Below are 23,557 nucleotides of genomic sequence, written 5' to 3'. Positions count from 1 at the left end.
TTGAAGTTCCTACAATACACCAAGTGTGCTCCCATTTCAGGGCTTTTGTATTTGTTATTTCATCTGCCTGGAATGCTCTTTCCCCAGTGAATGGCTCACTCCTTCATCCCCTTCAGATCCCTGCTTAAATCTTCTGAGGGAGGACTTCTCTGACCACTCCCTTTAAAAAACAAAACCTCTCAGTTCCAGTGTTCCCTATCCTCCTTCTTGCTTTATTTTTCTTTGCACTTCTCATATTTGACATACTATATCATTTATTTGTTGACTGGCTGCCCCCACTAGACACTGCTAATTCATTGACTATAGGGATTTTTGTCTGTTTGGTTTACTGCTTTCTTCCCAGTGCCTAAAACAGTGTTCAGTACACAGTTGGTGCTCAGTAAGTGTGTGCTGAATGAGCAAAGGCAGAGAGATGGGTGAGGAGTCTGTTGTAATAGAGATGCAGCCAGGAGCTGTGCCTGAAGAACACTGTGTGAGTTTGCACTTTGTCCTGTTAGTGATGGAAGTGGATCTAATCTGGGAAGCAAAATGCTCAGATGAAATTGTACTGGGGAAAGAGATGAGTCTAGGGGTGAAATGTTTAGTTAGCAGGTCATTAGAACTGTTCAGGCCAGAAAGAATGAGTTCTTGAACTAAGGTAGTGGCAGCAGAAGTAGGAATGGAAATAATGGATTTGATAGAAGAACACTTCAGAAGTAGATTTTGTGACTGACTACACAGGTGAGGTAAAGAAAAGGGGAGGAATATGTAGAATGATTCTCAGATTTCAGAATTAAGCAGCTGGATGGAAGTTTGTGTTATTAAGCAAGATTAAGATGAGAGGAAACGCAACGAATTTGCAAAGATGATGAATTAACTTCTGGACTTGTTGAGTTTGGTTTTAGAGGTAACCAGGTAGCAGTTGGAAGTATAGCTTTCCAGTGCTCCCAAATCTGATCCTGTCCCTCCTTCTATAACCCTACCACCTTCTTCAGGACACCCAAACCCATGTGCCAGACCAGGACTTTCAAACTACTTGCTGCCCTCTTGCTCGCCTCTTCTCTCAAACCCATAACTAAGGTCTCACTTCAGTGACGTTCTCTTAACGTGTCCTTGCTTTAGTGTCTTTGCTCACACTGTTCCCTCTGTTCATAGTATCTTTCCCCAAGCAACTCCTACCCACTCCCCAATCCTCAACTAAGAGACCCTCCTCTGCCCGATCCTGCTCACTTAAAGCATTTATCACCGTTGAGTCGTCCCCGCCCCCCTCCACTTGCGTTCCGTTTCTTGGGAGTAGGGCCCACAGTTACGCCTCTCCAAAGCCCTGGTGGAGCCCCGCGCGGCGCCGGGCCGGGGAAGGGCTCAACACGGAAGGTTGAAAAGAGGCGTGACCGTAAAGGGAACGGGCCGAAAGGCAGCTAAGAGCTATGTTTTGTTTTGTTTTTTTGGCCGCGCCGCCAGGCTTGCGGGATCTTAGTTCCCAGACCAGGTACTGATCCCTGGCCTCGGCAGTGAAAGCGCGGAGTCCTAACCCCTGGATCACCAAGAAATTCTCAAGGAGTCCTTTCTACCTCGTCGCCGTAGTCCTCAGGACCGAATTCCTTGCAGAGTTTGGGAACAGCAGCGACCCCCAGCGGGCAGCCGGGCCGCAGAGGACAGTCTATAGGAAAGGAAGGCGGCGGCGCGTCGGGGGCCTCGGGGTAGGTGAGCTGGAGCCCTCTGCCCATCGCGTGAAGCACAAAAGCCTACTGAAAACAGATCTAATTGGGGCTGCCCCAGTCCTCCCGGACCCCCTCCGGTCTTGTCTCACCTGCTTACCTAGCTTGGCCAGCCCCACGGTCTTCGGAATCGGCGCCATCCCCGTCAACATGACCCGAAAATGAAAGTCTGGCATTCTACACCGGCCGAAGATCAGAGTAGGACAGAGAAGGCAGCCATCTTTGTTGGGGGCAGAAGCCTCCGCTTACGGAGTGCGAGAGAGTGCATGACGGTCCCGGCGGCTCCCGGTCCAGAGATGACGGCTCCGGGGATGGGGCGGAGCCTCGGCTGCGGCGGGCGTTGGGCAGTACTGTGAGGTGGGAATCGTTAGCCTCGTTCCGGACAAGCTGTCCCATGGCTCAAGCGTCTCGCTCTGGTGGCCTTCTGCCTCCGCTGGCTACCGTGCCGCCGTTACGGGCGCAGCCCGGGGACGCTGAGGAGGAGCAGTGGCAGAGAAAGCGGGCAGGCGCTCTCCTCCGGGACGTTCGTGGCTGGCTGCGGCTACCGGTTGCCCGAAGCATCCCCTGCCTGGACCCACGGCCCGGCGGAGCCCCGAGAGGGCAGCCGTGGTGGGCGGTGCCGGCGGACGCAGGAGAGCGCCGTGAGGCTGGCGCTGTGGACTGGGGGCGGGAGCCGGCGGGTGACGGCCCGACCCCTCCAGCGCTGCAGCGTCTCCGGGCGGTGTTGCTGCGGCTGCAGTACGAGCGGCAGGAGCTCCTCCACGCCCAGGACTGCGCCCGCCACCTACAGGCGACCGTGCGCCTCCTGAGGATCCTGAGTCCCGGCGCTCCATCCCCTGGCCACTTGCCTCAGCTGTGCCGCGACCTGCTGGGGCACCCTTCTGGACGCGCGGTCCTGCGAAGCGGCCTTCAGGAGACACCCGAGCCGCTACTCCTGGCACGATCCGTCGGACTAGCCGCCCAGCGCCTGGATGCTACTATCGAGATGCAGCTTCGGGCTCTGGGCCAGGCGCCTGCCAGCCCGGGCCTATCGTCCCAAATCGCCGACCTGCTGCTGGCACTTCCCGTCTACCACCAGCTGCAGGGAAAAGCCTTGAGCTACGTTCCAGGGGCAGCGCGCCCTTATCCCCCGGCCCGTGTGCTCCGCCTCCTGACGGGGGAGCGGGGTTGCCAGGTGGCAGGTTGGCTGGATGAGGTGCTCAGGGGATCTGACTTGAGGGACCAGGTCCGCAGGCGGTGCCAAGAGGAGCAGGAGCTGCTGCCAGGGCTACTGGGCCTGATGGGGGGCATGACTGGTTCAACCAGCAGTGGACTGGGGCTTGGAGGGGCTGGGGCCCTGTGGAGCCAGTACTGGTCCATGCTGTGGGCAGCCTGTGCTCAGAGTCTGGACCAAAGTCTAGAACCCTGGAGGGACCCCAGGGCAGCGGCACAACAGCTGAGTCAGGCACTGGGTCAGGGTGAGTAATGGGCTTGGGTGGGAGTTTGGGAAGGCTGGGATCTCTTCTGTATTCACCTCACTCACTTGCCACCTGACTACAAAAACAGGCTCTTTAGAATGAACATACCCCACCCCACCCCTGGGGGTTCAGGCTATAGCTTCTGGGCTTTCAAGGCAAAGTCTTGCTTTCCACGCCAGCCTTGAGTCTTGGGGGAAGCCTCCCCTCTTCCCCCATCATTGAGTGGGGACAGTGTTGGGCAAAAGAGGGACCCTGTTTTCAGGATCCAGTCATTTCTCCCACTAGCATCACTGCCTCAGGAGTGTGAGAAGGAGCTGGCTTCTTTGTGTCACAACCTAATTCATCAGTCTCTTATCTGGAGCTGGGATCAAGGTGAGAAGGAAGGGGCAATGGCAGTGACACAAGCCCCAGACTGCTCCTTCCTTATCAAACCATACCCCCTCATCTTCAGGCTTCTGCCAGGCCTTGGGATCTGCTAGTGGAAATAAGAGCAGCCTTCCCTCATCCTCTCATACCACTGAACTTTTGCAACAGCTCTTCCCTCCTCTCTTGGATGCCCTTCGAGAATCCAGGTCAGGACTGCTCCTCTGCCGGCCTCCAGGTGAGACAAGGTATTGGGGATGGGGGGATAAGAGAACAGCTGAGGATATCTCCTTTATTCCTTAATCTGTTCTGAAGCCTGTCTCCTCCCAAAGGTGTTCCATGGCCCTTCAGATACTCTGTCCCTCCTCTCCCCAGGTCCTGACCCCCTTGCCCTGGGGCTCTGTACCCTGCAGACCACCTTGCTCTGGTTTTGGGGCAGAACTCAGCAGCATTTGGCAGCGTGGGCCCCAGGTTCCTTCCTGCTCCTGATCCAGAAGGATTTACCTGTGAGTAGCTAGGGAATGGGGAGGGGAGCATCCTGGGCTGGGCTTGGATCTCACTCCCTGTTTCTGCCAAAGCCTCTATTATACGAGGCAGAAGCTTTGTCTAGTCTGGCCTCGGAGGTGGAGCAGCAGCTGGGCCTGGAGATCCAGAAGCTGACTGCACAGATCCAGGTAAGGAGAGCAGGCGACCTGACAGGGGCCAGCTTTGGGGTTGGTGAGGAGGTTGTGGTGGTGGTAGAACAACTCAGTGCCTTGGAATCGCCACTAAATTTATCTTTTCTTGCTCTTCACTTCTTGTCCTCTCTTTATTACGGAAAATTTCAAAAAAAGACAAAAGTACAGAGAAGAGTATAATGGACCCGCATATTCCTACCACTGAGGCTTTAACACTCATCAACTCATGGTCAACTTTATTTCACTTATATATCCCACCCCCAACTCCCATGTCAGGCTCTCATTTTGTGATGTTAACATCCACTGATGATTGATGATCATTGTCTAGATCTGTTATTTCATAAGAGGGTGCAAGGAGGTGACATTCCGATTCTATCATTCCTTCTTTATCATTAGTTGGATTACTCTTATAAAGTGAAACTTGCCCTCATAAATTACTTGGTTAGGGCTTCCCTGGTGGCGCAGTGGTTGAGAATCCGCCTGCCGATGCAGGAGACACGGGTTCGTGCCCGGGTCCGGGAAGATCCCACATACCGCGGAGTGGCTGGGCCCGTGAGCCATGGCCTCTGAGCCTGCGCGTCGGGAGCCTGTGCTCCGCAACGGGAGAGGCCACAACAGTGAGAGGCCCGCGTACCGCAAAAAAAAAAATAAAATAAAATAAAATAAATTACTTGGTTACTTTGAGGTATAATTTGTAGAGAAAAAGCAAGATAAATGATTGACTTTTCCTTTTATTTACTAGTTTTTGATATGTTTCTCCTGTTTTCTAAAAGAATAATTTGTATTTTTATTAAAACTGAAATAAAATATTATTTTAGAAGGCTTCTAATGAAAAAATAGCACTTTAATTGCCCCTCCCCAACTTCGATTTCTGATCCTTGTTCCACAGTGCTAACTTTCATCCACTCTTGGCTGTTTCTTCTAATATTTTCTTCTTTTCTTCTAAATTTATGAATTAAACTATTATACTTCTAACTTTCCCCCATTTTACACAGTATCTGTTCCTACTATGGATGATGTCTCTCTGCTTTTTGTTTTCTCTTCCTGCCCAAATGTCTACTCTGCCCTGAATAGGGGCATGGCTGTAGAGCCCAGCCCCCATACCAATGCTCCTTTTCTCTCTGCATTCCACAGAGCCTTGGTGCTGTAGACCACCCCCCTCCCAGTTTAGCCCTAATCCACCATCTGCATCTGCCTGTTGGGCATTTATACCTCAATTTACTGCTGCCTCTTTCAACTCAACATGTCCCAGAACAGGCTTTTCATGAGTAGGGTGGACAGTGACGGTTGTGGGAGCTCTGGGGAGGGAAGGCCTTGGTGGACACATGGTAACAGAAGCTCCTTACAGGGTCTATGGCTCAAGCTGGTGGCTGGGCAGCCTCAGAGGAGCAGCAGGGGTTACTGGATGTGGGTAGTTCATAGTTCCTTGGGGGAGTACTGGCGAGATGGTCTGACCAAAGCAGAAGCTCCGTGTGTGTGTGTGTGTGTGTGTGTGTGTGTGTGTGTGTGTGTGTATGAGCATACACTTGCCCTCGCATGTGCACCGGGTGGGGGTGGAGGATTGTGAAGGAGTAGGTTGTCATCAAGTTGTGCAGGGCACTGAACACCAGCCCACAGATTTTGGACTTTATCTCCTAAGTGATAGGGAGCCATTGTAAGAGCAGGAGGGGAACAGTGAAGACAGTGATAGAGTCTGATCCAGCTATAGTGGTCAGGATAGAAGGGAGGTGGGGAGACATAATATGAGAAGGGTCCAGCTCTTGGTAGTTGCAGTGAGAACAGAGCAAAAGGGGCAGGGAGAGTGTGTTCATCGTGTGAACCAAACACTGTCCAGAGCAGTTTCATGCCTTGCTTCTCTGCCTGGTTGGGCATCTGCTCTGGGCATTCTACCACATACAGCACTGGGATGAAAAAGAAGAATCAGATGTGAGTTTTCTCCTCAGCTGGACTGTAGTGTCCCACAGAAAAAACTGTCCCATAGTGTGACCTTGTATTTTCCAAGTGTTGAGTGCAGAATTTCCTAACAAATGTCAGTTGACAAAAGGGTAATTTCTTTGTTATATATAAGGAAGAAGGGGGTTCTGGGGTTTGGGATAAGAGAAGAAGAGTTTGGATTTAGACTTGGTGGGAGACAGCCCATGTATCAGGAGCCACATGGGCTCTCTCCCACCAAGTCTGGCCCCCGCCAGGTCCTTTCCTCTCTTCAGGCTCTCAGTATACAGTCACCTTTTCCTTAGACCTGCCACTACACACCCCACTTCTTGGGTTCTTCTCTTAGATGGGCTGTAGAGAACCCTCCTTTTTGCTGTCTTCTCCCCCTCCAAAAACAAATCCTATCAAACCAAAGAAACCAAACCAGCACATGTGCCTTTTCTTGCTTTGTGGGTTACAATGCTCTGGAGAAATGGAAGTGGCTATAAAGAATATCCAGTGTGAGGACATTCCAAAGGTTCCTGAATCTTAGAAAGTTATATTCATTGCTCCTGGTCTACACACAGTTCTTGCCTTCCTTTTATAGATGACAGACAGAAGATCGTACAATTCCCTTTTCTTTCTTCAGCCTCTGCCTGTCTGTAGATCATGCAGACCTCTCTCTAGCATCTGCTTTTGAACACTGGCAGTGGTGAGGGTGTCTCCCTTTTTTTTTTTTTTCCTATTAACGTTCCTATGGAACAAAATTAACATGGAGGATTTCCATCCTCCGAACCAAGCTGAGGAGAGCAGGGTAATCTTAGGGCAACTGTCCATAATCTTTCCTCGGTCCAGACCTCTTGGAAAACCCAATAAAAGCTATAGTATCTCTCCTCAGAAAATGCCCAAGCCCATACAATTATGCATACAATTCTGTTCTGGGGCTTTATGGATACCAGGTTAAACACCTCAGATTTAGAAGAGCATATAACTTGACAAGTACCTCAGAGATAAGCCCCTTTTACTTTCTCCTTATCCCCACAGCTCCTGCCTGAAGAGTCACTAAGTCTCTTTTTTCAAGAATGTCATAAACGAGCCACACAGGACTTCGAACTCCACATGCCACGGGGTCGGTACTGGCGGCATCGTCTCTGTCCTGGTAAGTCCTCATCCCAGCGTTCCCTTCCAGGCTTCTCAGGGGGTAACAGTGTCCTGGCCCCTCCAATTCCTGGCTCCACTCCTCTGTCTCCATCCTGTCCTCACCTTCTGTGTCCCCTCACCCTGAAATCCTACCCTCTTCCCCCAAATGCTCCATTAGGGGCTTGATGGATCTCCCTAGCCTCATATCCTGTCCTTTCTCTTCTCTCACTCCAGAACTTCCCAGCATTCCTAGTGAGTATGCTGGGTTGGTGGTCCGCAGGGTACTGGAGCCTGTGTTGCAAGGACTGCAAGGACTGCCACACCAAGCCCAGGCCCCTGCCCTCAGCCAGGCGCTGACTGCCATCCTGGGTGCCTGGCTTGACCACATCCTCACCCATGGGATCCGGTTCAGGTGGGGAGAAAAGGAGGCCGTGGCAGGGGGATGAATGGAACTGAAAAAAAGGGAGGGGATGGGTGGGGCAGAGCTGTTTGGAGAGGCAGGAGGGTCAGGTGGCCACACTGTACCTTGGCCTTCAGCCTGCAGGGGGCGCTGCAGCTCAGACAAGACTTTGGAGTGGTCAGGGAGTTGCTGGAGGAGGAGCAGTGGGGCCTGTCCCCAGAACTTCGCCAGACTCTGTCCACGCTCAGCATCTTCCAGCGGCTGGACGGGGCCCTGCTGTGTCTGTTGCAGCAGCCCCTGCCCAAGACTCAAGTCCACAGGGGGCCTCCCTGTTGCTGTGAGTCATTCTCCTTCCCCAACTCCAGGCTCTCTTTGCCCCTAGCTCATAACTTTATGTGCCGCATCCCCCATCCTCATCATTGATCTGGCTTCTGCGTGTACCCCCCTCCCCCCCCACACCGCCAGCCACCTGCCTTCCACTCCTGCCTTACCAGGTGCATGTAATGAGGTCCAGACCATGGAATTGCCCAGCAGCAGCCTCAACAGCCTGGAGAGCTTGGAGCCCCCTCTTCGACCTGGAGTACTCCCAGCCCAGACAGCTCAGCTGCTAAGCACACTGTGGGGAGAAGGACATAGCCCTGAGGCTTACCTGGTAGGAAATCAGCAGGCCTGGCTTGCCCTGAGGCAGCACCAGCATCCCCGCAGGCACTTACCTTTTCTTTCCTGCCTGAGGACCAGTTCTGAATCCTAAGGACCCTAATCAGAGCCCGTCAGAACTCCCTATCTCTGTCTGAAAAAGCCCAGACATTTAGAAATGCATACTTAAAAAGCCGAATTGGGAGCTTGGAAGAAAGCATACCTGAGAGCCACAAGCTACACAGAGCCTGGACTTAGAAACCTGGAGGTCAGCATCCTTGGGAGGCTTGGGCTTAGTTCCCCATCAGTGAAGACATCTCAGAGCTAGACACTAGCAGTAAGGGGCTAGATGCTGGGAGTAAGGCTTTAGGGTTGGATCCCAGGGGAAAGGGAAAGAGAAAAAGCAATAGAAAGCAGGGAGCCTAGATGCCACTTCATCTTAAGTCCCAGGAGCCAGGCTAAACACAGAAAGTTCGGGACACTACTACAAAGTTAATTCATCAGGAACCACAGAGGTGGAATAGGAATTACTACACCTAAATCAGTCCCACGGCGTATACTATATAATAGTACCCTGCACTCCCCTCCCTATCACTATTTTTAGTCATTTAAGAATATTGGGCTGTAGGACCTTCACGTGTAAGCTTCGCTACTCTAGAGTTCCACGTGTTTAATCTTAAACTACCTGAGTGGAGTTTACCCTCTGGTAGGTTTATAATCTCTGCCGTGATGGTGCCCTCTCCTTGGAAGGGACCAGCACTTAAGACGGTGTTAACGTAGATCTGGCACAGCAGGGTACAGAGGAGTAAAGGCTGCAAAAGACTTGTTATCGGAGCCAGGTGCAAACGGCTTTGGCAGTATTTATTGTCTTCACCGTGGTAAAGGGGGCTATTAATGACAGGTAGTGTTTACTGACAGCGTAGTTTGGGCGCCCCATACCCTGTGCCGAAATCATCTGTCTCCCTCCTGGCCTTCCTCCTCGGCTGGGGAGCCCAGGGCGGCGGCCTGGGGACCAGCACCACCGACCGTGCCAGAGAAGCCTCACGAGGCGGAGGTCGGGGGACTGCGGAAGCGCGTAGCAACCCACAGCGTCTCGCACTAGCGACACTTCCGCCCGCACGAGTCCTTCCGGGGTGGGGGTCACCATGGCAGCGGCCTTGGCTCGGCTCGGACTACGCTCTGTCAAGCAGGTTCGGGTTCAATTCTGCCCTTTCGAGGAGAACGTGGAGTCGACAAGGTACGAGGGGGAAGGAGTGCGGACGCGAAGGGGCGCGCCTTCCTCCCGCCGGGGGTCTAGCCCCCTCTGCCGGACGCTCACGCCGTTTTCTCACCGCAGGACCTTCCTCCAGGCCGTGAGCAGCGAGAAAGTTCGCTGCACCAACCTCAACTGCTCGGTGATAGCTGACGTGAGACACGACGGCTCCGAGCCCTGCGTGGACGTGCTGTTCGGTGGGTCTGGTTGGGAGTCGGGAGGGAGTCGCTAGCTCTCGGCGCCTGCCCCGCCGTCCTCCCGGTGCCTGACTCGTTTGTTTCTTCCCCAGGAGACGGGCATCGCCTGATTATGCGCGGCGCGCACCTCACCGCCCAGGAAATGATCACTGCCTTCTCCTCCCACATCAAGGCCAGAGGTGCGGCGGGGAGCGGGGACAAGCCGGGCGCCAGTACCGGGCGCTGACAGCGCGGAAGAGACCAACAAGCAGGTTTTCACCTAAGACTGCTAAGGACACATCTAAGAAGAGCTTGACTTAATTACTCAAATCACTATCTGGAAGACCACAGAGCGCAAAAGAAAAAAGAAAGAGCCCTGTGACTACAAATCCAACCAGTGTTTCTGGGACGAGACAAGATGGGGAGGGGTCTGGACAAATTTGAATTTATTTCACTTTCTTACCATCACTCACTGCTTAACCCTTTGAACTTGGCTTCTTCCAACACTACTCAAGGTACCTCTTACTCTTATTAGAAATGCTGTTTTCTCAGTCCTCATTTTTCCATTTCAGTAGCACCTGCCACTCTTAATTCCCTCCCTTGTGTAACTTCTTTTCCGCTCAGGCCCTTTTTTTTCTTTTAACCATAAAGGCATACTACTCTCCTAATTTCTCTTCTCTCTTTTATTTTTGGGGCATCTCATATTCTGTCATGACTTGAACTACCCTCTTGGGTTAAACCCTACATTTCTGTTTGGCTCTAATCTCAAATCCTGTGCTATAGTCAGGGTACTTACTACCAGTTTTCTCCAAATTCCACCAACACTCTAACGCTAACCCAATAATCTTACATACTCTCTAAAGTTGACCCTTGAACAATGCAGGTTTGAATTGCAGAGGTCCTCTTACATGCCTGTTTTTCAAATAAATACATAGTACAAGTACTACATGATCCGTGGTTGTTTGAATCTGCGGTTGTGGAACTGTGGGTGCTGACTGTAAAGTTATCCCCCCATTCTCAACTCTGTGGAGCGGTTGGGCCCCTAACTCCCATCCCCACCCCCATTGTTTAAGGGTCATCTGTACTTGCCTCCTCCCCTGACTTCCTCATTCCTTTAAAAGGAACTTCATCTGCTCAGCCACTTGAGCTGGAAACCACAGCATTATCTCTGGTTCTGCCCGCTCCCTTTCCCTGCATATCCAGTCAGTAAGTTCATAATATTCTGTCTTAAGCAAAAGCTTCTGAAATGTTCTCTACATTTCCATTCATTCTCCTGTATTAGTGTTGCATTCTCCCACCTGGTCTCCTTTTTGCTAACCGTTTTTGCTGCTGCTTACTTTTATTTTTCCAAAGCATATCATTGGTTTTATTATTACAACTTGTCTCAGAGAACAGTGCCTAAAGTACTTTTTAGGCATGCTGCCTAAAGTGTTTTTCATACTACGTTACCACCCATTAATGTGGATCATGAAGTCAATTTAGGGAGTTAAATCAGCCTTTAAAAAACAAAGTAAAATAGAATAAAATAGAATAAAAAGTATCAGTAGATGGCACATGGACTGGGAAATATTCTTTAAGAAACTTAAGTTTTAAGCATATAATCATGAATATAGATATAGGTATTATATAAAGTATGTGTATGTGTGTCTATCTGCATGTACTTGGTTGCAGTATAGAATTATTTCTTACCACAGGTTGTAGGAAAAAATGGTTGATAGCCACTGGTTTAGAGAAAAACTTCAGAATGTTCAACTAGGCAATCAAGAATCTCTGGACACTGGCTGCTGTGTACTTTGCCAAATATATTTCCTCCTACCCCATTACTATACTACTTCTCTCTTAAAATGGTGATATCTTCAAAGGACTGGTTTCCCCCCTCTCCTTTCAAAGAAAGAAAACTATCAGGAGACAGTATAGTGTAGTAAAAAGCCAGAATGCCTGGGATTGAAAACCTAGCTTTTCCCTTAAGTAGCTATGTAATTTTGGACACATTACTTAGTCTCTCAGTGCCTGTTTCTTCATTCGTAAAATGAAGATAATAGTACCTGCCTCATAGAACTGTTGAGAGATTAAATGAATTGATACCTGGGACTTCCCTGGTGGTCCAGTGGGGTTTAGACTCTGTTCATCCACTGCAGGGGACACAGGTTCAATACCTGGTCAGAGAACTAAGATCCCTGCATGCAGCGTAGCCAAAGATCAATCAATCAGTAAATAAATTGATAATCTGTAAACTGCATAGAATATTGAGTGAGCATAGCATAGTATCTAAGAGGCCGTATGTTATAGGCCTCCTTAGTGACGAAAGGATACAACCCTACATTTGAGTTCTCCAGGTCCATGGGTAACTGGCTATTATCCTTGGCCAGATTAACTACTCTCATCTGTAAAAACAGGGATGGTTCAAGCACTGCTGTAAACATGGATTGAGTGCTGGCACTGTGCTTATAGATTGTGAACTTGAGGTTGGGACTGTTTTCTCTGTGTCCCCTGCACCTTGCATAGTGCTTGATACAGAGTGTGCAATAAACTTTTGTTGAATTTACCAACATTTAGCATCAACCTTGTGACTTCACCTGATTAGTACTGAGATACAAAGATGAATGGTGAAACTCAGGTGTGTGTACTAAGTGCTACAATATATTGAATAGGTGTGGACCAGGTGCAGTGGTAGCAAGAAAGGACTGACCATTGGGTTCGGTCAGGTGATTGTTAAATGAGTAAAAAGTCTACCAGTGGAGGGTGGGGCCAGAAGTCAGATTATAGTGAAAGAAGAACAGATTATAATGAAAGAAGAAGTGGGTGTGCAGCATAAAGTAGTAGTTTTTTTTTTTTTTTTTCAGTACGCGGGCCTCTCACTGTTGTGGCCTCTCCCATTGCGGAGCACAGGTTCTGGACGCGCTGGCTCAGCGGCCATGGCTCACGGGCCCAGCCGCTCCACGGCATGTGGGATCCTCCCAGACGGGGGCATGAACCCGTGTCCCCTGCATCGACAGGCGGACTCTCAACCACTGCGCCACCAGGGAAGCCCAAAGTAGTAGTTTTATATAATTAGAGTTTGGATGGGAGGTGTGATAATAGCTAGAATAGCATAAGGGTGTAGAGTAGGGTTTTTTAAGAGAATGATAGAGATTTGTACTTTATGAAAACACCTTTTATGCTGAGCTGTTGGAGAGAAGTAACTATGAATCTAAGTTGCATTTCTGAACCATCATCAAATGTAATCTTGGCTCTTCTAGGACAACATCAGGTGCAGATGCTACCTCTTTCCTAGAGCCTTCCCTGACCTGGACATAAGCAATCTTTCCCCTAAATGCCTTTGCTTCCTGGGTTGTAGAAAAGGAAAAAAAAAAAGTACAGCCATCACCATTATGGTCCTTTTAGGGTTTATCTAGATAAGGAATCCTAGACTGAGTGGAGGTATGACATCTAAAATCACAGATCCTCTTGGATCCACTCCATTTCACTAGGAAAGAAGGCATAGGTGTGGACAATATGATTCAGATACACTGGGTTCCAAGGTAGCCACTTCCCGGCTCTGTAGCCAGGGCCAAGTTACTTGAACTTCCTAGGCCACGGTTTTCAGGCACCTGATTGGGGCGATATGGGGAGCGGTTAAATGTAAAACACTTAGGACAGCGTCTCATGCTCTTAATATACAGTAGTTATTAAAAGAAAAAAAAGACAATTGTGATTGGTTTTTCCTACTAGCCTGTCAACTGCGTGAGAACGCAAAATAAACGCCGATCCAGTGGACGCGGCCCAGAGGGCCGACCTCAGATACCAGCCAGCCCTACACCACGCCGCGCTGTGATGCTGTGGGGCTTAACCTGACGTGGCGGGGCGGGACTTCCGGCGGAAGCGGAGGGGAGGCACCGGCCGGTGGGTGCGGCTGACACATCAGTCGTGTTCCAGGCGCTGTGCGCGGGCCTAGGAAGCGAGCCGGGACTCGGGCTCTGTTGCCATCTCTCCGGGTCCCCGCGACGCCGATTTCCGTGCAAGGATGGCTCGGGGCGAGCGGCGGCGCCGTGGAGCGCCGGCAGACGGAGCGCGGACAGCTGAGAGGTCGGCTCGGGGCGGCCCCGCGCGACGCGAAGGCCGGGGCGGCAGGGCCCGGGGCGCGGCTGCGGGGGCGGCTCTGGCCGTCGTGGTCCTGTCTCTGGCCCTGGGCCTGTCGGGATGCTGGCTACTGGCATGGCACCGTGCGCGGCGCGCTGTCACGCTGCACTCCGCGCCCCCGGCGCTGCCTCCCGGCTCTTCCAGCCCCGCCGTGGCCCCGGACCTCTTCTGGGGCACCTACCGCCCTCACGTTTACTTCGGCATGAAGACCCGCAGTCCGCAGCCCCTCCTCACCGGTAACCTGGACCCGGGGCGGGCAGGCAGGCGGGCACTTAATCTGGGCGCCCCAGCTTCGCGCCAGATCAAGGGTGGTGAGGAGTGGATCAGGAGTGTTATTAAGAGGGATGACCCTGAAGCTCTCGGCGACCCAGAGGGACAGGTCCCCTGCTCTCTCTTTGACTTACCTGGCCATTCTACCCCCAGGACTGATGTGGGCGCAGCAAGGCACCACCCCGGGGACCCCTAAGCTCAGGCACACGTGTGAGCAGGGGGACGGCGTGGGTCCCTATGGCTGGGAGTTCCATGACGGTCTCTCCTTCGGGCGGCAACACATCCAGGATGGGGCCTTAAGGCTCACCACTGAGTTCGTCAAGAGGCCTGGGGGTCAACATGGAGGGAACTGGAGCTGGAGAGTGACTGTAGAGCCTCAGGTCAGGGCCCTCAGGACACCCTTCCCCTAGCCCAGATTTCCTCCACCCTTCCTTTGCTGCGTGCAAATGCAGGATAAAGTGGGGCTTAATAGCAGGGGCTTTGAGCCTGGTTGCCTGCCTTAAACACTTGCCTGTATGACCATCTCTTTTTACTATCTCTAAGCCTTGGTTTTCTTGTCTGTAAAATGGAAATAAAAATAGTACCTAACTCACAGAATTGTAAGAATTAAAGGAAATAATATGTAGAGTTCTTAGCATAGTACATGGGACAAAAGTACTATTATTTCCCAGAGAACCCTGTGCAGAGCTCTTTATCTCATCCCACTGGTGCTTACTTTCAGTGACCCTCAACACTGCTAGATGTATGTTGTTGTTGCTCTCACCTGGTGTCCCTTTCCCTAAGGCTGATTCTCAGGGGAGAGACTGCTAACCTAATGCTGTGTTTTTATGTCCTCATTGGTCTCCCAGGCCTCAGGTATCTCTGCTCTCCCTTTGGTGTCCTTGTTCTTCTATGTGGTAACAGATGGCAAAGAAGTCCTAGTGCCAGAGGTTGGGGCTAAGGGACAGTTGAAGTTCATCAGTGGACACACCAGTGAACTTGGTGACTTCCGCTTTACACTTATGCCACCAACCAGTCCAGGAGATACAGCCCCCAAGTATGGCAGGTAACTGGGGGAAGAGTGTGGGGTGGTGGTATGGATGCTGACTTAGCCTGATTTCCATCTCCCCCATTCTACCCTCTTTTCACCAGGTATTTCCCTTCTCACCAGGCTCCATGTTCCCTGCATTGCCAAGACTCTCCCATCCTGACTCCTGATCACCTCATGTTTTCGCTTTATAATCCCCACCACTTCCTCCTGAGTAATATTTCCTGTTTATCTTTTTCCTTTCAAGCTACAACGTCTTCTGGTCCTCCAACCCAGGACTTCCCTTGCTGACAGAGACGGTGAAGAGCCGCCTAAATAACTGGTTTCGGCATCGGCCCCCAGGGGCTTCCCCTGAACGCTACCTCGGCTTGCCAGGATCTCTGAAGTGGGAGGACAGAGGCCCAAGTGGGCAAGGACAGGGACAAGGGCAATTTCTGATACAACAGGTGACATTGAAAGTCCCCTTTTCTGTGGAGTTGGTGTTTGAATCAGGCAGTGCCCAGGCAGGAGGAAGCCAAGCCCTAGAGCAGTTGGCAGGCAGCTTGCTGACCCAGGCCCTGGAAAGCCATGCTGAAGCCTTTAGAGAGCGCTTTGAGAAGACCTTCCGGCTGAAGGAGAAGGGCCTGAGCCCTGAGGAGCAGGCTTTGGGTCAGGTTGCCCTCAGTGGTCTTCTTGGTGGTATTGGCTACTTCTATGGGCAGGGTCTGGTGTTGCCAGACATGGAAGTTGAGGGGCCTAAGCAGAAGGTGGACCCAGTCCTCTTTCCACCTGTCCCTCTTTTCACAGCAGTGCCCTCCCGGTCATTCTTCCCTCGAGGTTTCCTGTGGGACGAGGGCTTTCACCAGCTGGTGATCCAACGGTGGGATCCCCAGCTCACCCGGGAGGCCATAGGCCACTGGCTGGGGCTGCTAAATGCTGACGGCTGGATTGGGCGGGAGCAGGTGCTGGGGGATGAGGCCCGAGCCCGGGTGCCCTCAGAGTTCCTGGTGCAACGGACAGCCCATGCCAACCCCCCAACCCTGCTTTTGCCTGTAGCCCACATGCTGGAGGGTGGTGACCCTGCCGACTATGCCTTCCTCCGCAGGGCCTTCCCCCGCCTGCGTGCCTGGTTCTCCTGGCTTCATCAGAGCCAGGCAGGGCCAGTACCACTATCTTACCGCTGGCGGGGCCGGGACCCTGCCTTGCCGACCCTACTGAACCCCAAGACGCTGCCTTCAGGGTTGGATGACTATCCCCGGGCTTCACACCCTTCGCCCACTGAGCGGCACCTGGACCTGCGGTGCTGGGTGGCACTGGGTGCCCGTGTGCTGATGCAGCTAGCGGAGCAGCTGGGAGAGGCTGAGGCAGCTGCAGAGCTGGGCCCACTGGCTGCCTCCCTGGAAGGAGAGGAGAGCCTGGATGAGTTGCATTGGGCCCCAGAGCTAGGAGTCTTTGCAGACTTTGGGAATCACACAAAAGCAGTGCAGCTGAAGACTAGACCCCCTCAGGGGCTGGTGCGAGTGGTGGGCCGGCCCAACCCTCGCTTACAATATGTGGATGCCTTGGGCTATGTCAGTCTTTTCCCCTTCCTGCTGAGGCTGCTGGACCCCACCTCATCCCGCCTTGGACCCCTGCTGGATGTTCTAGCTGATAGCCGCCAGCTCTGGAGCCCCTTTGGTTTGCGCTCCCTTGCAGCAACCAGCCCCTTTTACAGCCAGCGCAATTCAGAGCATGATCCTCCCTACTGGCGAGGTGCTGTGTGGATCAATGTCAACTACCTGGCATTGGGGGCTCTTCACTACTATGGGCATCTGGAGGGTCCCTATCAGGCCCGTGCTGCTAAGCTCCACAGAGAGCTCCGTACCAATCTGGTGAGCAATGTGAGGCGGCAGTACCAGGCCACGGGCTTCCTGTGGGAGCAATACAGTGACCAGGATGGGCGAGGCATGGGCTGCCGCCCTTTCCAGGGCTGGACCAGCCTTGTCCTACTGGCCATGGCTGAAGACTATTGAAGGGGGAACATGGGAGGGGAGCTAGGCCCCTTATGCCAACCTGGAGTCGAGGGACAAGGTCTCTCACTTCTGCCCCCAGCCCTCAGGTACCAGTGCTTCAAACCCTCCTCAGCTCATCTCAGGTCTCCTTACTGACATCCCACATAGCCCTGGAGCGAATGTGAATTCAGAGTCTATTTTTCTAAATAAATGGGAAAACCATGCCAAACTCTATTGCTTTTGCCAACTTTGCCTCACCAAGAGGTCTTAGCTCAGTCCAGGCCTTAGGGCTGCCTGCTGTCCTTCAGAGTAGGTGGAAAAAGTGGCCATTGACTGTCCCCTCCAATCAAGTGCAATGCAGTAAGTTGAGCACTAGTCTACCCAAATCCACAAGCAGCTGGTTCACATCTCTTTAATGAGATCAAAGGCTCCTGTGTATGTCTTAGGAGATAGAGCTAGCACAGTCCCCCAAACACTGCCCTTCTCCTCAGGACTCCAGCCCTTTCAGACCGATTCTACGAGGGCAGGGAGAGGCCGAGGAGAACTCAGGGAGTTGGGAGCAGGGCTGTTTCTGGTGGGCAAGTAAGCCACCCACCCTCCCCAAATTGCTTATGGGATGTCCCCTTCATTGGAAGCCAGCCCCACAGGAGAGACCTGGGGTACAGGGTTTAGGGGCCGTGCACAGGGGACTGGTCCTCCATATCTGGTGGGGTGGCACTAGCCCTAGCCTCCTTGACTGGCTCCCCCTCACTGGAGTCAGGACAAGGGCAGAGCTCAATACCTGAGTCCCCAGTCAGGCGGCGATAGCGGCAGAAGGGTGGTGTGGGGGCAGGGCTCACCCCTGCCCCAGGCTCACCCTCCTGATGAGGAGGGTCACTCTGGTGGGAGGAAACACCTTCCACATTTGTTCCCTCTTGGTGGGCAGGGCAGCTAGAAGCAGAGGAGCAGCAGGTGCATTCACTGGAAGCAGTCGAGGGGCAGCCTGAGGCTGCAGTGTAAGGAGGCGGCGGTGTGCCTGGGCGGTGAACCACATCCTCATAGGCTGGGGGTTTGAAGGTGCTGAGGAGGCCTGCAGGAGAGAATGGCATGGTTGGTGGAAGGCAACAAGGGGTGGGGTGGTGGTCTCTTTCCTATTAGCAAAAAGTGTGCTTTGAAATGTTTGAAATGGGAGTGTGGGATGAAATCAGCATCCTGTTTTGGGAGGGACCACTGGTAGTGAGCCCAGAGCCTCAAGTCACTCACGAAGATCAAGCAGTGAACCAGGAGGGACAGGGCCAGCCCCATGGCATGCCCCGTGGTAGGCCAACAAGTTGATCTCACGCTGCCGCTGCTGTTGCTGCAGCCGGAGTTTAGCTCGTCGATGGCGGAAGGCACAACAGCAGCTAAAGAGAATGAGGACAGTCCAGAGCAGCCAGAACCCTGCAGGAAGTGAGGAGGGAGAGTCTTAGATACCTCTCCCAGGCAGAGAAGGGTCCTTGAAGGCTGAGGTCCAAAGGCAGGGGGGTAGAAGGACCCAAGAAGAGCCCTCCTGATGACTCACACCAGAGCTCATAGTAGTAGGTGCAGCAGCCAGTCTCCCCGCAGCAGTGACCACTCTCACAGAGGTAAGGCTGGTTGTTCACTCCTGGGCACAGCTCTCGAAGCTGGGAGCAAGGAGGCACTTAGAACCAAGGGAGGTTCCAGCCCAAGGCACTGTCCATCCCCAACCGCTGCATACACATACACAATCCCACCCTGTGAACCAAGTTTAGCTCATAGAAATCTATGGGGAGAGGGAAGAGTGATGCTGAGAGGAGTGTTCAAATATCTGAAGGGCTGCCAGCATGGAAGAGGATTTGGAATGGCAAGAATCAGTCTAGAGACCAAGATTAAGATGCAAGGTGTGGACGTACAAAGAGGCAGATTTCAGCTCTGCATATAAGAGACTTCTCTCATACTCAGGTTTGGCTCCCCAGGGTGCTTTCTGTTAAGGGAGTATTTTGGCAGAAGCCAGAAGACAGTCTGAGCTATCTCAAAGTCTCAGACAATGGGTATGGAGTTTAAGGTAATTTCCAAAGCTGTTTTCATCATCATTCCCCATGGTCTGCCAATCCCCACTCCCAAGCTGGATCCTTCCACCCCTGGGTCTCAGGCTTCCTAGGGTAGAGGAGGGTCAGTGTGAGACACAGAGCAGGGCTCCCAACCAGATGGTATTGCTGCGGATGCTAAAGGATGGCATCCAAGGCGCGAGTCTGGGTTCCAGCTTTTCTCCAAATTGCTCCCTCAAGAGATGTTGCCAGACTCGGTTGTGACAATAGGCACATAGAAAAACAGCACAAATAACAGTTGCAAAACAGAGGGAGCCTCCCTGGGGCCTCGCTATGCCTCTGGTCACTGGAGAGCCACTGCAAGCTTCCACTGCAGCCACGGGATGGGGGTCTAATGAAGCTGCGGGCAAAAGTCAACCGCATCTACAGTACATTACAAAGTTGAGACAAAGAGTGCAAGGAACGTATCTAGGAACTTCGCAGTACCTTTGGCTCCGTGAGTTCCTCCCCCACCCCCCAAAAGGCAGGGACAAGGAAAGGGGAACGAGAAATAAATGGCTGTCGTGATAGGTTTTTGGAGCTGTTGGGATACCTGCTGTTGCGGCACCCGAAGTGCCCCCCAGTCCTCCTCGCTGCCGTTCCCGCCGCTGGCCCGAGCCATGCCTCCGCCTACAGCCCCCTGAAGACCACAGTCTCCTCTACCGCCAGCCACCCCGCCCCTGCCACCTCTGCCGCCACCGCCATGGTCCCTGCCCGGCCCATCTTCGCTGCCTCCACCATCACTCCGCGACCAGACCTTCCATCCAGCGAGAGCTCTGCCAACTAGCACCCAGGTTGTTCCGTCCTACCAATCCACATCACCCTCCGACAGATGGGCCAATAGGAAAGATCACAGGCTTCTCCCTGTGACCAATCTACAGCAGCGCCTCCGCCACTCTCCCAGACAACAAGAGCTTGCACAGACAAAGAGTGCGGTAAGGTTCGACCCATGGCCCTAACTGACAGCTACAACAGCCAATACGGACAACAAAACAGGCTTTGCGTTATCAACCAATGAACGGCCGTCCAGGACAGCAAAGTTCCCGCTGATTGGCTTGACCCCTATTTTCCAGATGACGCCAAACGCTTAACCACGCCAGGTAATCCCCCTGGAAGAGGCAGGGTCACAAATGTCGGCTGGAGTCTGGGCGCGGACTGGCTACTGTTCTTGGGCCTGGTGGACGTTTCCCAGGCGTCGACGCAAGCTTCGGTGGGGGCAAGATGTGTGTACGCGGAATTGGCCTACCCATACCCCATTACCCCAATTCTGTACAAGTCAAGGCACTGGATGAAATTTAATAGGGTGGGGAAGACACTGAAAACCGCGGACAGAGGAGAAGGCACAAGAGTCCAGATTGGGTGAGGGCCTTAAGAAGCCAGAAGTGGGGATCCGGGGCCCTCAGGCCCACCCAGCCGCATCTGCAGGTTGATGCGGTAGCACTGAAGGCTGCAGAGTGCCTGGCCTGTGCGGGAGCAGGCATAGCGGCGCGGATGTGGACAGCCGGGGACAGAGCACCGAGGTGCAGGGGCAGATGGGGATGGCCGCTGAGACACAGGCGCGGGGGCGGGGACGCCAGGTGGGAAGGAAAGGGTGGAACCTTGTGCCCCGCTGCTGTAGCGCACCATGGGGGCCGGGGCCGCGGCACGCCCTCCCCGCCTCTCGCCCCGCGCGGCCCCTCGGCCTCCTCGCCCGCTGGGCGCCACAGTCTTGGTGAGGCGCTCAATAGTCTGGTTCTTGTGCTCCTCCGCCCGCCGAGCCGCCTGCAGCCGCCTCTTCCGTGCCCGCTCCTCACGCTTCAACAGCATCTCTTCGGTGAGAGCGGGGGCCGGGCAGCCCCCAGCCACAGGTAGTGACAGAATCGGGGAAGGCTGACTTCGAGCCTTCTGCAGCAGAGCTCGCTAGGGAGAGACGGAAGAGATGTCAAAATAGAGAAGTGAGGTCTGCCTGACGGGGGAAGGGGAAGAGGGGACATGGAAAGCAGGGTCTTGAGGAGAACAGGCCTTGAGAGAAGGGGTGAAATGAGCACCCTCTCCAGGAGCCCTTAATACTGCCTCCTCTCAGGTCTCCAGACTTCCAGCTTTAGACCCTTGACTCTCAAGGAGAAAAGTATTAGTAATGTTACCTTCCTGCCTTGTGTACCAAAACTCTGTACCAGCTCTCTGGAGGCTTTTTTGTTGTTGTTTTAAATCTTTGAATCTCAATGGATAGCATCAATTGGATAACTGCTCAAGCCAAAAACCAACGGTTATCCTTGATTCCTCTCCTTCCCCCTACAAGTGTCTGTTTCCTAAATATATCCAGAATCCATCTGATTTTCTCCATCTCTACCACTTCACCTTGGTTCAAGCCACCACCATCTCTTACCTACTTCAACAGCTTCCTACCTGGTCTTGCTTCTATCCCTTACCACCACTAAAAAACCAAAGAAATCTACTGAAATATAAATCAAATACATCACTTCTCTGTAAACAACCCTTTTGTGGTAGTCACACTTATTCTTCTCCTTGACCATGATTAGGCATGTTCCGCTCTCAGGGTCTTTGCCCCTGCTGGTCTCTCTGCCGGGAAAGCTCCTCTGGTATTGTAAATGTTATCTCTTTAAAGAGGTCTTTCCAGACTACCCTATCTAATGTTGTTTCTTTTCTACTTCTTTGCATTTCATCACCCTATTTTTGTTATAAACCTTACAGTTTTTTGAAATTATTTATTTACTGCACAAGAATACCAGCTCCATAAGAACAGAAACCGTGTCTGTCTTTTCTCCACTGCTGATATCCCTGCTGCCTAGCAAAGTTCTTGGGACATGGAAAGTTCTCAATATAAATTTGGCAAGCAAATAAAGAATGAACTAACCTGTCGAGCAGTGAGCAGCCGTTCATTGATCTCCTTCTTGAGATCTCCGTTGTCATCCAGCTCCCCCTTCTCCAAGGCATCCAGCCACCTTTGTTCTTCTTCTTCCTCCTGACCCCCTAAGGCCCCGGACAAGTCCCGAAGTGGGGAGGGGGACAGATTACTGTCTTCATCTGGAAAGGAAAGTTGGAAAGCTAAAAGTGGAATTGTTCAGATGGGGAACCCTAATTTGGCCAAGTCTCACCTTCCTCAGAACGAACCCTCTTCCCTTAACCAGGTATAATGAGAAACCCAGTTTCCCCACCTCCAGACCCTTCTCACCCAGCCAGGCACGGTACTGCTCAAGGGGGACTCCTTCCACAGGTTCCTCTTCATTGTCCACAACCATAAGGGGAGAGGGTGAGCGAGGACCCTCAGGGATCACAGTGAAGGTAGGAACACTGCAGAGAAGCAACCACTCTGTAAGCTGAGCAATTGTCTCCTCCTGCTCAGTACATCCAGCCTTCCCTACACCCTCTTGGGTTTTTGCTGCATTAAACTGGGCCCTGAAGTCACACCGTCCATTCTCTGTCTTCTGAAAAGCGCAGCCAGCTTCTGCTGCTATCTCTACCTGCTCCTGAAGTCCCCCAAGTAAAACCTCGGCTCTCTTGGCCTCACCTTTTGGTGCCCAGCGGCTCTCTTGGCCTCACCTTTTGGTGCCCAGAACCTGCCCTCCCAACTTGATTTTGAGTTTGAGCTGGGGTTTGGCAGGAGACGGCTGCGTGGGCCCTGCCTCCTCTTCCTGGTAGTGTTTCTTCTTGTGTTTCTTCTTGTGCTTCTTGTGCTTTTTCTTGTGCACTCCGTGGCCGTGGGCACCCGCCAAACTCAACTCCAGGGCTTCCCCTGCAGAAGGAGAGCCTGTCAACGGTGTACCTCAGGAGCACGTCAGGGAAAGCCCAGAAGAACCCAATACCCCTGAGGGGTCCTACTCTGCCCGCGGTATTCGCTGTTACCATAACAACAGCCCCGCCTTTCTCCTTCCACCTGTGGCGAAGTACCCAGGAAGCTCGGAGGAGCAAGAAAGGGACTCCTTTTCTGCGAAGGCCTAAGTTGCTTTATCGATCCGCGCTTACCCGGCTCAGGGGCCTCCATAGCCCCAGAGGTGCTCCCGCGGCGCCACAGCTTACTCATGGGGTCCTGCAAGGAAAAGGGGCTGAAAATAGTCGGAACGCAAGCAGACATACCGTTTCCGCCCCACGGAACAACTTATCCCAGCGAATAACCGGGTACTTCCGGTGTGTAGCAACCATACTTGTGCGGGGCAAGCTTTGCGGTTAAAAATCCTCCGGAAGAAACAACGCTCCTTCCAACAAGGGTTCCGGGCTCTTTGAGACCGGGAGCGGTCAGAGGGCCACGGCTTTCTGCTGGCTCCGCGTCCACACAATCGATATCAGAACTCAGCGCGGGCGATTCAATTATTATTACACTCAAGCGTGATGAACGTATATTCCAGACCAAATTCGGGGCTAGGCTATGAGAATACAAAGATGAATATGAACACTTCTC

At 52.7% G+C, this 23,557-nt stretch overlaps 5 protein-coding genes across 9 annotated transcripts; 3 read left to right on the top strand and 2 right to left on the bottom strand.

Annotated features, from left to right (window-relative positions):
* The first annotated feature begins 1,313 nt into the window (after nucleotides 1-1,313).
* On the top strand, nucleotides 1,314-9,354 carry CCDC142 (coiled-coil domain containing 142). 4 transcript variants are annotated; one of them, XM_067007360.1, is made up of 10 exons: nucleotides 1,314-3,154; nucleotides 3,440-3,526; nucleotides 3,606-3,755; nucleotides 3,893-4,023; nucleotides 4,096-4,191; nucleotides 7,150-7,264; nucleotides 7,480-7,657; nucleotides 7,790-7,982; nucleotides 8,140-8,297; nucleotides 9,278-9,354. In XM_067007360.1, exons 1-9 carry the CDS (start codon nucleotides 2,092-2,094, stop codon nucleotides 8,254-8,256), a joined length of 2,130 nt encoding a protein of 709 aa, XP_066863461.1. In that variant the 5' UTR covers nucleotides 1,314-2,091; the 3' UTR covers nucleotides 8,257-8,297; nucleotides 9,278-9,354. The 4 variants fall into 4 exon arrangements, with proteins under 4 accessions (XP_066863461.1, XP_058934970.1, XP_066863460.1 ...); XM_059078987.2 differs by lacking the exon at nucleotides 9,278-9,354 and having other exon boundaries at nucleotides 7,783-7,982; nucleotides 8,140-8,557; XM_067007359.1 differs by lacking the exon at nucleotides 9,278-9,354 and having other exon boundaries at nucleotides 8,140-8,342.
* MRPL53 (mitochondrial ribosomal protein L53) lies at nucleotides 8,697-12,254 on the top strand. The gene is made up of 3 exons (XM_059078992.2): nucleotides 8,697-9,518; nucleotides 9,618-9,730; nucleotides 9,823-12,254. The coding sequence occupies exons 1-3, from the start codon at nucleotides 9,427-9,429 to the stop codon at nucleotides 9,954-9,956; spliced, it is 339 nt and encodes a 112-aa protein (XP_058934975.1). The 5' UTR covers nucleotides 8,697-9,426; the 3' UTR covers nucleotides 9,957-12,254.
* Nucleotides 12,255-13,578: 1,324 nt separating this feature from the next.
* On the top strand, nucleotides 13,579-17,329 carry MOGS (mannosyl-oligosaccharide glucosidase). Of its 2 annotated transcripts, none has more exons than XM_067007357.1 (4): nucleotides 13,579-13,774; nucleotides 14,252-14,478; nucleotides 14,947-15,143; nucleotides 15,373-17,329. In XM_067007357.1, exons 2-4 carry the CDS (start codon nucleotides 14,257-14,259, stop codon nucleotides 17,114-17,116), a joined length of 2,163 nt encoding a protein of 720 aa, XP_066863458.1. In that variant the 5' UTR covers nucleotides 13,579-13,774; nucleotides 14,252-14,256; the 3' UTR covers nucleotides 17,117-17,329. The 2 variants fall into 2 exon arrangements, with proteins under 2 accessions (XP_066863458.1, XP_058935020.1); XM_059079037.2 differs by having other exon boundaries at nucleotides 13,604-14,064.
* Nucleotides 17,330-17,493: 164 nt separating this feature from the next.
* Nucleotides 17,494-19,941, bottom strand: WBP1 (WW domain binding protein 1). The gene is made up of 4 exons (XM_059079041.2): nucleotides 19,715-19,941; nucleotides 18,636-18,738; nucleotides 18,338-18,514; nucleotides 17,494-18,164 (listed from the first exon to the last, which is right to left on the bottom strand). The coding sequence occupies exons 1-4, from the start codon at nucleotides 19,781-19,783 to the stop codon at nucleotides 17,764-17,766; spliced, it is 750 nt and encodes a 249-aa protein (XP_058935024.1). The 5' UTR covers nucleotides 19,784-19,941; the 3' UTR covers nucleotides 17,494-17,763.
* A 501-nt stretch (nucleotides 19,942-20,442) lies between these two features.
* On the bottom strand, nucleotides 20,443-23,254 carry INO80B (INO80 complex subunit B). The gene is made up of 5 exons (XM_059079039.2): nucleotides 23,125-23,254; nucleotides 22,702-22,894; nucleotides 22,334-22,452; nucleotides 22,016-22,185; nucleotides 20,443-21,060 (listed from the first exon to the last, which is right to left on the bottom strand). The coding sequence occupies exons 1-5, from the start codon at nucleotides 23,231-23,233 to the stop codon at nucleotides 20,530-20,532; spliced, it is 1,122 nt and encodes a 373-aa protein (XP_058935022.1). The 5' UTR covers nucleotides 23,234-23,254; the 3' UTR covers nucleotides 20,443-20,529.
* Nucleotides 23,255-23,557: the final 303 nt, after the last annotated feature.

This window comes from Kogia breviceps, chromosome 11 (genome assembly GCF_026419965.1).
Source record: "Kogia breviceps isolate mKogBre1 chromosome 11, mKogBre1 haplotype 1, whole genome shotgun sequence".
NCBI classification, from domain to species: domain Eukaryota; kingdom Metazoa; phylum Chordata; class Mammalia; order Artiodactyla; family Physeteridae; genus Kogia; species Kogia breviceps.
This window is presented reverse-complemented; position numbering and strand designations above follow the sequence as displayed.

Bases quoted from the DNA above. Each gene is read 5' to 3' on its own strand.
- WBP1 (XM_059079041.2), bottom strand. From the start codon at position 19,783: ATGGCTCGGGCCAGCGGCGGGAACGGCAGCGAGGAGGACTGGGGGGCA. The intron at 18,515-18,635 runs GTGAGTCATCAG...CACTTCCTGCAG, and splicing joins CTACTACTATGAGCTCTGGT to GGTTCTGGCTGCTCTGGACT. The intron at 18,165-18,337 runs GTGAGTGACTTG...TCTCTCCTGCAG, and splicing joins TGGTTCACTGCTTGATCTTC to GCCTCCTCAGCACCTTCAAA.
- MOGS (XM_059079037.2), top strand. From the start codon at position 13,713: ATGGCTCGGGGCGAGCGGCGGCGCCGTGGAGCGCCGGCAGACGGAGCG. The intron at 14,065-14,251 runs GTAACCTGGACC...TTCTACCCCCAG, and splicing joins TCCGCAGCCCCTCCTCACCG to GACTGATGTGGGCGCAGCAA. The intron at 14,479-14,946 runs GTCAGGGCCCTC...TTGGTCTCCCAG, and splicing joins GAGTGACTGTAGAGCCTCAG to GCCTCAGGTATCTCTGCTCT.
- CCDC142 (XM_059078987.2), top strand. From the start codon at position 2,092: ATGGCTCAAGCGTCTCGCTCTGGTGGCCTTCTGCCTCCGCTGGCTACC. The intron at 3,756-3,892 runs GTGAGACAAGGT...TCCTCTCCCCAG, and splicing joins GCTCCTCTGCCGGCCTCCAG to GTCCTGACCCCCTTGCCCTG. The intron at 4,024-4,095 runs GTGAGTAGCTAG...TTTCTGCCAAAG, and splicing joins TGATCCAGAAGGATTTACCT to CCTCTATTATACGAGGCAGA.
- MRPL53 (XM_059078992.2), top strand. From the start codon at position 9,427: ATGGCAGCGGCCTTGGCTCGGCTCGGACTACGCTCTGTCAAGCAGGTT. The intron at 9,519-9,617 runs GTACGAGGGGGA...TTCTCACCGCAG, and splicing joins GAGAACGTGGAGTCGACAAG to GACCTTCCTCCAGGCCGTGA. The intron at 9,731-9,822 runs GTGGGTCTGGTT...TTTCTTCCCCAG, and splicing joins CTGCGTGGACGTGCTGTTCG to GAGACGGGCATCGCCTGATT.
- INO80B (XM_059079039.2), bottom strand. From the start codon at position 23,233: ATGTCTGCTTGCGTTCCGACTATTTTCAGCCCCTTTTCCTTGCAGGAC. The intron at 22,895-23,124 runs GTAAGCGCGGAT...CTCCTTCTGCAG, and splicing joins TATGGAGGCCCCTGAGCCGG to GGGAAGCCCTGGAGTTGAGT. The intron at 21,061-22,015 runs GTTAGTTCATTC...GTCTCTCCCTAG, and splicing joins GGCTGCTCACTGCTCGACAG to CGAGCTCTGCTGCAGAAGGC.